Source organism: Bos indicus, chromosome 8 (genome assembly GCF_029378745.1).
Source record: "Bos indicus isolate NIAB-ARS_2022 breed Sahiwal x Tharparkar chromosome 8, NIAB-ARS_B.indTharparkar_mat_pri_1.0, whole genome shotgun sequence".
In the NCBI taxonomy this organism is placed as follows: Eukaryota; Metazoa; Chordata; class Mammalia; order Artiodactyla; family Bovidae; genus Bos; species Bos indicus.
In genome coordinates this window covers 38737279-38749511 of record NC_091767.1, presented here as the reverse complement: position 1 = coordinate 38749511, position 12233 = coordinate 38737279, and the positions used below count along the sequence as shown (strand labels likewise).

General features: G+C 37.4%; 1 protein-coding gene across 5 annotated transcripts in view; it reads right to left on the bottom strand.

Moving 5' to 3' along the window:
• Positions 1 to 6633: 6633 nt before the first annotated feature.
• The window catches only part of BRD10 (bromodomain containing 10), a 110355-nt gene continuing 104755 nt past the window's right edge, over positions 6634 to 12233 (bottom strand). For all 5 annotated transcript variants that reach the window (XM_070794209.1, XM_019965975.2, XM_019965976.2 and 2 more), the window contains 2 exons: positions 12026 to 12216; positions 6634 to 10905 (listed from right to left, as the gene is read on the bottom strand). In XM_070794209.1, coding sequence (XP_070650310.1) covers positions 7274 to 10905; positions 12026 to 12216 — 3823 coding nt within the window. In that variant the 3' untranslated portion in view covers positions 6634 to 7273. The remainder of the gene's footprint in view (positions 10906 to 12025; positions 12217 to 12233) is intronic.

The following is a 12233-nucleotide window of genomic DNA, read 5'->3' as shown; positions in this document are numbered from 1 at the left end:
AAAGTAGACAAAGTCTTTGCAGTCTGAAAACAGTTTGAAAGTGAGGTCCAAAAACTTTAGCTAAAACTTCAAATAGTGTCTGAACTATGTTAAGAATTAAGAACGTGTGACACAAATTTGCAGAAAATAATCAAGGAGAGAATTTACTGCATATAAATTGAGAAATGTCCCAAAGTGCACAAAAATATTAGTCATATACATCAGAAGGATGATCCCTAGAAAGTATGGCCTTGAGAATGAGCTGGAAAGCACTTCCTTTTATCAAAGCTGGATTGTCTTCCATGAGAAAAAAAGCTCAAAAAAGTTGTTTAGCAGCTGAAGGTACAAGTCCATCCAAAACTCCCCAACTATCCTTCCCTCTCCAACCCTCCCACCAGCAACCATAAGTTCGTTCTCTAAGTCTGTGAGTCTCTTCCTATTTTGTAAGTTCATTTGTATCATTTTAGATTCCACATATAATGGAACTCTGCTCACTGTTATGTGGGGCCTGGATGGGAGGGTGTTGGGGGAGAATGGATACATACGGCTCTGTATGGCTTTGCTGTTCACCTGAAACTATTACGACATTGTTAATCGGTTATAACTCAATACAAAATAAAAAGTTAAAAAAAAAAAAAAAGAAAGAAAGTTGTCTGGCAGTTACTGAGCTAAGAAGATAAAATAATCAAAACAAAAAATTGGCTGGAACAGTTTAAATCCAGCTTTTCCTAAGTTTCCCACACTGTTCCACATGTATCCCTGGACAGAGGTAGAAGAGTATCAGGAGATTCTGAATCATCAGGTCCCCAAGGAAGATGGAGGGTTAAGCTCTCACCCTGAACAGTTCCCATGTCTTTTTAACCTCACCTCTCTTTTGATACCATTACTGGGAGGTATCAGGTCCTCACATCATCTGGTCAACTCACCTAGTAGTCAATTGGTCTTCCTGTGTCTCAGCTGTCCCTCAGCCGTGTCTGACTCTTTGCGACCCCATGGACTGCAGCATGCCAGGCTTCCCTGTCTATCACCAACTCCTGGAGCTTGCTCAAACTTATGTCTGTAGAGTCCATGATGCCATCCAACCATCTCCTCCTCTGCCATCTCCTTCTCCTGCCTTCAATCTTTCCAAGCAGCAGGGTCTTTTCCAATGAGTCAGTTCTTTGCATCAGGTGGCCAAAGTATTGGAGTTTCAGCTTCAGCATCAGTCCTTTCAATGAATATTTAGGACTGATTTCCTTTAGGACTGACTGGCTTGATCTTCTTGCAGTCCAAAGGACTCTCAAGTCTTCTTCAACACCACACTTTATACAGAGTGAAGTAAACCAGAAGGAAAAACATCAATACAGTATACTAACACATATATATGGAATTTAGAAAGATGGTAACAATAACCCGGTGTACGAGACAGCAAAAGAGACACTGATGTACAGAATAGTCTTATGGACTCTGTGGGAGAGGGAGAGGGTGGGAAGATTTGGGAGAATGACATTGAAACATGTAAAATATCATGTAAGAAACGAGTTGCCAGTCCAGGTTCAATGCACGATACTGGATGCTTGGGGCTAGCGCACTGGGACAACCCAGAGGGATGGTGTGGGGAGGGAGGGGGGAGGAGGGTTCAGGATGGGGAACACATGTATACCTGTGGCGGATTCATTTTGATATTTGGCAAAATTAATACAATTATGTAAAGTTTAAAAATAAAATAAAATTCTAAAAAAAAAAAAAAAAAAGCATGAATTCTTCGGCACTCAGCTTTCTTTTGAGTCCAACTCTCACATCCACACATGACTACTAGAAAAATCACAGCTTTGACTATATGGACTTTTGTTGGCAAAGTAACATCTCTGCCTTTTAATATGCTGTCTAGGTTGGTCATAGCTTTTCTTCCAAGGAGCAAGTGTCTTTTAATTTCATGGCTGCAGTCATCATCTGCAGTGATTTTGGAGCCCAAGAAAATAAAGTCTGTCATTGTTTCCCCATCTACTTGCCATGAAGTGATGGGAACAGATGCCATGATCTTAGTTTTTTTGAATGTTGAGTTTTAAGCCAAGTTTTTCATTCTCTTTCACTTTCGAGACTCTTTAGTTCTTTGCTTTCTGCCAAAAGAGTGGTTATCTGTGTATCTGAGGTTATTAATATTTCTCCCTGCAATCTTGATTCCAGCTTGAGCTTCATCCAGTCCGGCATTTCGCAATGATGTACTCTGCATGTAAGTTAAATAAGCAGGGTGACAATATACAGCCTTGATGTACTCCTTTCCCAATTTGGAACCAGTCTGCTGTTCCATGTCCAATTCTAACTGTTGCTTCTTGACCTGCATAGATTTCTCAGGAGGCAGGTAAGGTAGGCTGGTATTCCCCTGGGAATACCTCGTAATCCCAGGTAAGGTGGTCTGGAATTCCCAATTTCCATCTTGAATTCCCCAATTCCCTTTAAGAATTTTCCACAGTTTTTTTTTTTTTTTTTTTTTTTAATCCACAAAGTCTTTGGCATAGTCAATAAAGCAGAAGTAGATGTTTTTCTGGAACTCTTGCTTTTTCAATGATCCAACAGATGTTGGCAATTTGATCTCTGGTTCCTCTGCCTTTTCTCAAACAGCTTGAACATCTGGAAGTTCATGTTCACGTACTATTGGAACCTAACTTGGAGAATTTTTAGCATTACTTTGCTGGCGTGTGAAGATGAGTCCAATTGTGCGGTAGTTAGAACATTCTTTGACATTGCCTCTCTTAGGGATTGGAATGAAAGCTGAACTTTTCCAGTCCTGTGGCCGCTGCCGAGTTTTCCAAATTTATTAACATTTACTATGTGGCAGGCATTATCTCACCTAATTCTCAAGCAATCATGAATTGTAATTTAATTATCTTCACTCACGTTACTTTTGCTTTCAAAGCTTCCTTAGCTTCCTAACTACTTTCAGCGTATTTTTCAGTCCTCTTTCACACAAGTTAATTTTTAATCCTTCTTCATTAATCCTCTTAACCCATATTATTCTATTCAAACCCAAAGGTTCTGTTCCCTGTTGTTTGCGCTTTTCCTTTTTAAAAATTGAGGTACAATTAACATATAACCACATCAAGTTAACATTCACTACACAGTTACGGTTTTTTCTTCTTGTGGTGAGAACTTTTCAGATCTACTCTCTTACCCACTTTCAAATATACAGTAGTGTTGTTAACTTCCTTGTGATTTTCTGTGACTTGAGTCTCTGCAGGCTGAATTCTAAACATACTCTTTTATCTCAATACAACCACCTTGTGTATAAAACCTCTGGCAGCTCCCTACTAAACTCTTAGTTCTTTATTCCTCTGACATTTACTTTTAACTTGTTATATTCTTTTGCTTTTTGTGGGACAGGGATGGAAATTTATCTATGTTGTTACTACAGCCTCTTTTGTATTATATGGTTCTCAATAAATGTGTAGAATGAGTTTATACAACTCTTCAGATTTGACTTTACATTGAAAGTTATGCCTTCAGTTTATGTTGATAACTATATATATTAAGAATGATATTAAAGGGACTTCCCTAGTGGTCCAATAGTTAAGACTCAGTGTTCCCAATACAGAGGACCTGGGTTCAATCCCTGGTCAGGGAACGAGATCCTGTACGCTGCAACTAAGAGCCTGCATGCCTCAATGAAGACTTACCACCCCCATCAAAACAATGATATTATACGTAAGAAAACACATAGTTTCGGCTCTCTAGCACTTCATATATTATTTTTAACTATAGATTTAATTATAGATTTTCAGAGTCTGTCTCCAAGTTAAACTATAAGAACCTGAACCATACCATGCCCTTCAGCTTTCTTGTTAGTAAACAGCCAAGCATCAAGCACCATGGTAGATATAAATGCTTTCTGACAAAATGAGGAAAAATACCTGGGGCAGATGACAGCCTAATAGCAATAATGAGGCTTCAGGTTCAAGTGATGGCAAAACAACTTCTGGAATGAAGGTAAGTTATATATCATTTCTGTATTATAGTACAGTATAATTTTTAATAACTAAACTCCCCATATTTTTTAGATCACTTTCAGATCCTGCCACCTTCTCAAGCTTTTAATATTAACTATATCTTGATTCACTCTAAGTCAATGACAAACTAGATTGTAAACATTTTCATTTATCTTAGCGTATATTATAGCCATCACTGCTTTGATCATAAAACCATTGATGTCAATTACATATTAAATACACCAATAAAATTAGAGCCTTGGAATGAAAACAGAGATCTAAACAGCCACTTAGTATTTTATATATATACTAAATCACAAAGGAAAATTTTTTGGTAGGAAAAGTCATAAGGAATGAGAGAAAAGAGCTAAATACATGAGAGAAAGGAATGTTATTTCAGCATGTTTTAACTTAGCATTTAAAGTGATACTGAATACTGACATCCAAATGGCTTATTAATTCTATACTAAATGTGGAAACATACCCTTCTAGGATCATGAAGTCCTGCAGGTAGCATTGTGGCGATTTTTCTTCCTTTACATGGACACTTCAATGGATGACCTTTAAAGACTACTAAATGATAACCCTGAACACAAAGAACTGGGGAATTTGACTTTGCACTCTCTGGCCAAGATCCCAGAAATCCATGTGACTTACGAAACTGGAGGCAGAGGAAAAAGAATTTGACTTTTTGATTATATAAATCCATTAATTTAGTCACATTTCTAGTAAAAATGGGGTATTACTTTTTAAAAAGTAAACTAGACCTTAAATAATATAAGCTAACTAGATTCCTCATTCATTCAACAAATGCATATTGAATACCTACTGTGTGCCAATTGCTGGGGTGACAATGATGAAGACTAATGAGGTCTCTCTCTCTTTTTAAGGAAGACAGGCTGTAAATAATTGCATACAAATAATTTTATTACAGCTTTGAAGGAGTTCCATGTACTTCTCACTCTATGACCTCAATCTGAGTGACTGCAATAACATGATGCTGGCTGGCATAAGGAGATAGAGTTATGTAATACATAATAAGAGCATATATAATGAAACATTAAGTCAAAGAGAACATCTGGGAAGACCGTGAAGTCTTAAACTTTCTAGGAACTGAAAGAAAACTACAGTACAGAAAGCAAGGAGGGTTAATTAAAATTAAGCTGGAGAGTGAAGCAGGCACAGACTGAAGATAGTAGGGAGGAGGGACTTTAAGGTTCACCATACCACACAGAGCTTTGATAGTCATATTAGGATTTTGATTTAGGAGTTAGAAAAGAATTAGTGGTTAATAAGTGAGAGCCTTCACTGGGAATAAAGTGAGTCATAAGTAACTAAGTAGTTTCTGGAAGTGATCTAGAGAATTCTTCTCAGACAAAAGATGAACTGTTTTAAAGATTTAAAAAGTTGAGTAGGTAAATCAATGCAGTGTATTCAAATATCACCCACTTCTCCCTGAAATCCAACCACTGTTTCTAAACTGACAAGGAAATGGGGAAGGTGACTAGAGTACAACATAGACATGATTAGCAAAGTTACTGCCTTAGAGTATGAATACAGGCTTTTGAAAGACTTTAACAACTTTCCAGGAATATTCTCACTGCCCTCTTCATTTTGATAACTAATAAATTTCAGTGTAGTTTCAAAAGAAGTCTTCAGGCCTACTCTTCCATACCATCTTCAACCTTGGACTATTAACTCCATGTGATGAGGTTTAATAATATCACTACAAATGGAATGTGGACAAGTATGCAATCATTATCCCAAATAAGATAATGGATACAAACATTGAGTAAGTATAAAATCTACCTTTTATTTAAGTAAAGGCAAATCTGAAATACCATAACGTTAAAACCCAAGAGAAAGCTGACCCATAAACACTGCTTTACCATGAAATTTAAGTAACTGCTCTGTAATGAAAAATCTGCAAAAAAGGAGGGAGTATTCATAAATAATTTGAAAAGGTGCTTGCATTCATCATTCTAAACTAAAAAAAATTCATGTTTTTAAATATCATTTTGGAAAATCACTATGAACCAACCCCTCAATGTAAAAATAAATGTATCGGGGGAAATTAGGTGAAGGGTACGTGAAACTTCTCATACTATCATTGCAACTTCTTCTGAATCCAAAATTATTTAAAAAGTTGAAAAAACATATTTGGCTTAAGATTACTTACTTTGATCAATGTAGAATTTGGTGATGAATTAAGAAAAAAAAGTTAAAACAATGAAATCCAGAGTGAAATTTTAAAGCAGAAGTCATGTAAAGTTATGCAAAAAGGATTTAAAGCATTAGGTTCAAATACTGAATATACCATCCACTTGAAGAAGGAAATGACAACCCACTCAGTGTTTCTGCCTGGAGAATTCCATGGACAGAGGAGCCTGGAGGTTTAAGTCCGTGGGGTCGCAAAGAGTCGGACATGATTGAAGCAACTTAGCACAGCACATACCATCCACTAGCTGAGTGACCTAGGACACACCATTTAAAATTTCAAGATTAACTGTGAAAGTCAAATGAGATATGTGGAAACAAAGTTTGTAAATTGTAAAGCCTTGTAAAAATGCTGTTTGTGGTTAAAATTTCCTAGCTTAAAATTCCTTTTTGTAAATATCTGTCCTCATTTTATATCACGTTATCTTTCAACAGAACAAGAACGCACTTCAAAAATGGTATTCAAACAAGGAAATACAGCAACTCAGTTTATTACATGCAGATTCTTCTGCATTGATGCTAACAGTTCACTGGTCCAAAATTACTAAAATACTTAAAAAACTATACATTATGTAAACAAAACATAAATAAGACAGCATAGTTCTTTGTACATATAGTTTAGTACAGGTTGTTAAGGATTTAGGGATATGTACAATTTTACACAATGGACTGCATTTTCACAATGCATAAATATATATATATATTTTTTTACAGAAACAAAAATATTATTCCACTAAAGACACAGAATATTGTATCAGAGATACACGCTGCAACAGTCCAAATTCAAGAAGAAACATGTCGATGCAGGTGTGCAAAACCCTAGCTTATTCCAAACTAGTCAAACTTGACTGTTCAATTTATGTCATATAGACAGGTAAATCCTGTCTATTTTAAACAAATAACCTTTGAAAACATACTCACATCAATGAGTGAAACGGAACAGATTTTTTCCTCCCCAAGAAAATCAAAGCCTTGTTGCAAGCTAATGAAAAGATACATTAACACACACACAAACTATGTATAGTATGTTTTCAACAGTATAATAAACAGTTAAAATTTTTATGGGAGTCAAAACAATGCCCCATTATTTAAAAACTGGCTCGTTTAGTCTAAATTCAAGATGCAGCTGTGTCAGGCTTCTCTAAGCCAGATGACTGAAAAGCAGGGAAGACAGAGGCAGGATTTCGACTGGCAGATACAATTTGAGAGAGTGATGGAGAGACTGAAGAAACCTTAGATGCTGGAGTATTTATGGTATTCAAAATGGCTCCTTCTGGGCTGACCAGTAATTTTTTGACTGACGTGTCCAAATGAAATACTGAAGTGTTACTTGGCAGTGGAGGATTACTAGAACAAATGGCAGAAACCAAAGATGTCTTAGCCAAAAGAGTTGCTGGAGGAGACTTAATTACTGAAGTCAGTGACACTGTTGGTACAGGAGGTGGAACAGAAACTTTAGCAGTTGGGTTTATGATTTGTGGTGCTGCAGGTATTGTGGATAGAGAACTTGCATTCCCAAGAGAGTTTACAATTTTTGTAGAGCTTTTTAGACAATGTTTTACAGGTTGCCCACTTAAAGAATTATTTGATGCTAGTGTGATCTTCTGGGCCAGGTTATCTACTGGCGTAGGCTGAGCACCTTGGCCACTATTAACAACTAAGGGAGGTCCATATTTTGGATTAGTAGATATAAGAAGAACATGGCTGCCTGCTCCAAGACCTTGTGGTGGAACTATAAACCGGGCTCCATTAATCATGATCTGAGTACCAGGTGCCAAAGGTGTACTGGTGTTGATGACTATTTTTTGCTGAATACAAGGTTCACTGAACTGACTCCCTATTAGACTAGTTACATTTGATGGTGCTGTAGCAGTGTGAATGGCAGTGACACCTGGAGTAGAACTGTAACTAGGGATCGATTTTAAGAAAGCAGGGGACATTTGCTGGTTTGGCAGAGAAGCAAAATTGGAAATGTTAATTATTTTACCTGGATTTGGTGAAAGGGATGGCAATTCAGTTTGAGGTTTATTTGTGTTTATATTTGTTGGCACTGTAGTTGAAACCCCCGGTGACTGAAACTGGACCGAAGTCCGAGATTGTCTTTTAGAAAGAGATACAGAACGTGTAGTTCCTGGAACTGTTGCTGCTTGTGCAACTGTATTGATTATTTTAGGGGATATAGTCACAGGTGTAGGCAAGGCAACAGTAACAGGGATTTGCAAAGCTGATGTTAGACATTTCGGAGACACTGTCGGTTGTGTAGCTGAAATCAGAACAGATGATGCAAGATGTCCTGTTTTCACAGTTGATATAGCCACAGTGTTTCCGAGATTTGATGTGCAAAGTCTGTTTGACAAACTAGGCATAATTCTTGAAGAGGTATCATTTCCACTGACTAAAACAGGAGGTCGTGTCCCAACTGAGGCAGGGGTTGAGGTCACTGAAACAGAACCCAAAGATACATTTGCTCCTGTTCCTGAAAACATGTTTACTGTTCTTGAAGCAGAAACCACTGATTCATTAACAGGAGTAATATTTTGACTCATAAAATTTGAGCTTACTGGAATTGAACTGCCACTTGTTGACAATGGTAAAACATAGCCCTTGCTACTTTTCTCTTCTCCTTTTGAGGTTACATTTTGCAATATGTTAATTGACGGTAGAGCTGGCACACTGCCTGAAGTATTAACAATTGCTTGGCCTATGTTTAGCCCAATTTTCACATCTTTTATCTGAGACACAGTTGGCGATGAATTTATTTTTATTGGTGTTCCCACTGTAGATGGAATTAGTACTATCTGGGGCTGCTCTGGAGGCTTAACATATGTTTTACTCAATGGAGAAGGAAGAGCTTGTTTTAATGGTTCTGCTACAATAGTTGGGGTTGAAGTGCCACTGGGAATTGCAGCATTTATAAAAACTAATTTCTGGGCAGAAACACCTGGAGATGTTGGTGCAGGTGCCACATTAATCGAAGTTCCACTGCCAGAAGAAAGAACAGATGGAGCTGACACCAGCATAAGTTTCTGCACTGGAGTCCCACTGATAGTATCTCCATTTGCTGTTGCTTCTGATCTTGTAACAGGGTAACTTTTTGTGACATAATCTACTTGTTGATGTTTAGCTGGTGTACGAATAACATTTGAACTGGTTTGTCCACAATTTCCTGTTGATACGTTAATTACACTTACCGAACTATTTGCTGTTGATAATAGAGGGCTAGAAGAAACAGAGGACTTTAAGGGAGAGGAGGGCATGGGTGAAGTTTTATCTATCATATGGCCCAAATTACCACTGCAGGAAGGTTGGCTTAATGTAAATTTAAGATTTTTGCCTGTGGATGGATTAAAGCCAGCTGGAATGGAAACAGAAGTAAGTGCTTGGCCAAAAGATGGGAGACTAGATGTAGCAGTTGTTCCAGCTACTGACGAAAAAGCAGATGATGATGAAGCTGTTGATTTTGGTACCAGAAATGCCTGAAGCTGAGGAGCAATAGTGAAAACTGAACTTGAAGATAAACTGTTGGGTGAATTCTGATCTGGATTGGTCTGTACTTTTACAACTCCAGTGTTTCCACCTCGTGTCCTAACAAGAATTGACTGTGAATCTCTTATACACACAGTTTTCAGTTCTTGCTTTGCTTCAGAAGAATCAGCAGTCTGTTGTGCAAAACAGTTGAGGGAACTACTGGAATTTGTAGATCCATTTAGTGTTGTTGCTGATAACTGAGGCTGAACTGTTGAGGAAATGGTGGGTGAAGCAATGGGCTGTGGGAACGCGGTGGCTGAAACTGTGTTCTTGAATTTTCCTGCCTCACTCTGGCTAGTCTTAACTGGTGGTGCTAACAAATTACTTATGGAGGTTACAGATGTCAAAGACTGTGGTCTAGCACTACTCACATTTGACAAAGGGGTAACTGTCTTGTTGAAAGCTGTATTAGGTAGTTGGGTAGAAACAGTTCCTGTTGGGTTGACAAGAACTGATGGTAAAGAAGAGTTTACATTTGCTGTCTGTGGGAAAGATGAACCATGTTGTTCTGTACCTTTTTGTTGAAGTGGTGGTATTTCTTTTGCAACTGCTTTCCCTTCCTTGTGCTGAATCACAAAATTCTTAGGCAGAATGAGAACCTGTTGCATAATTTTTTCTCCTGATTTAGGATCTAGCATAGGTTGCATCTGAATCTTTACAGAGCTGTTATGAAGATCTAAGGGCAACCACTGACCACAGGGCATTTTGTATACCATCTGTAAAGGACCTTTTGTACTGGTGTGGCAGGTCAATGCTGGCTTTATGGGGCTTGCTTCTGGAGGAGATATAACTGGCTTTTCCACAGCAGGGGCACTTCTACCTGTGGAAGGGGGCAGTTGATTTGTTAAGGTCACTTTGTTCCCAATATTCTTTGCAAGCAAGGCCTGAATAGGTTTGGTCCCTTTCTGGAGAGTAGACACTGGTGTTGAATCCAATGAGGCAAACGACTCTGGACACAGTGGCTCTGTATGCTTTGATTCATTCAAACAGTCCATCTGCACATCACCTTCTGCATTCTCAACCACTGTCTCATTTGTGCTTAACTTTGCTTTCTTCCTTGGGGAAAGCTCTTTTGTGCTATCATCCAGGTAACTAATTTGCTTGGACTGTCGTTTAAGTGTTTTAGGCAGTGTCTTCAGTACATCTTTAGAAGGCAATTCCTTTTTCAACAACTTACTTCTGGCCATAGGAAAATCTATTTCTGACAATTTCATATCATCTGAAAATGATAAAAACAAGCATTTTGTTTATATAAAACAACAACTGAATAGCAATGATAAGATCAATTATAAACAAAGAAAGTCAATCTTTGATCCAGCGATTTATTAAAAAAACTGTAGTGCGATTCAAGTCTCAGTACCACTGATGGAAATTAAGGTAAGGAGACCATTGACATGGTTATCCTCATACTGTAACCATTCCCAAGAACAACATATTATTAATGAGAAAATTATGTTTGGTCAGATTCTGCTGCCAATACAAGTGTAAAAGGACTTTACAACTTGAGATACTCAAGCCAGCAATTAGGGCTCAGAATTTACAGTAGACTAGTACTCTACTAGTCTACTTTTCTCCTTCTAGACAGAGAAATCTTCATATCAAAGAGAGACGTTTCTCCCTATTTTCTTTTTTTTAGAGAGAGACTGTAAAGAATAAAAAACATTCAGTTTTTTTCTGCTGTTCAATTATTCCTACAGTAAAAAATTTATGTTCATATCTGGTCAAATTGGGCTGATGAGAAGTTACACCTTTTCAATTCACCAAAGACATGAAATGTAATAGGTTAATACATTTCTAAGCACAAATTTTCATACCTATCAGATAACTAAGGAAAGTTATTTAACTGGATTTACAGAATAATATAATCTGACAAATTGAAAGGAATTAAAGATAATCTTATCCAGCCTCCTTATAAGAATGAGGTGTCCACTCTAGTCACATTAGGTCATCAACATAAAAAATAAAAACAAAAAACACTTCACAATTATTAGGGACTTGCCAAGTTCCATTTAAGCAACATCACATATAGTGTTTCAAAAATAACAACAATAAAAAGAAGAGGATACACCTATTTCAAAGGGATTGTATATTAATGATGTGTGGTCTGTACTGAGCAATAACTTGCCTATAGTTTGGAGTCAGGTACTGGTTCTAGAAACTCCTAGAACAGTAATAATGACTCCAAAGAACCTTTAATAAGACATTAGCACAGCTTCAAACATAATAGATTTCCCCAATCAATAAACCTCATTAACCAGACTATCTTCTATCTCCACAAAAGATACTAAAATTTCTCTTTGTGCTTGTAGTGTTGATGTAAAGAAAGTTTGAATGCCCACCTAAATCAAAATGATCCTTCTCCAGGATATCTAGAGGTTCTGTGGTGTCTACAGACTTGCTACTGATTTCTACTTTAGGGGTTTCTCTTCCAGGATCTCCTTCACCTTCTTCACTAGTCCACAGTTCTCTAGCAAATTTATCATGATCAGGCTGTCTTCTAAAATCATCGTAGTCTTTCTTTAGGCGACTCCTGAAATAAAATATTCA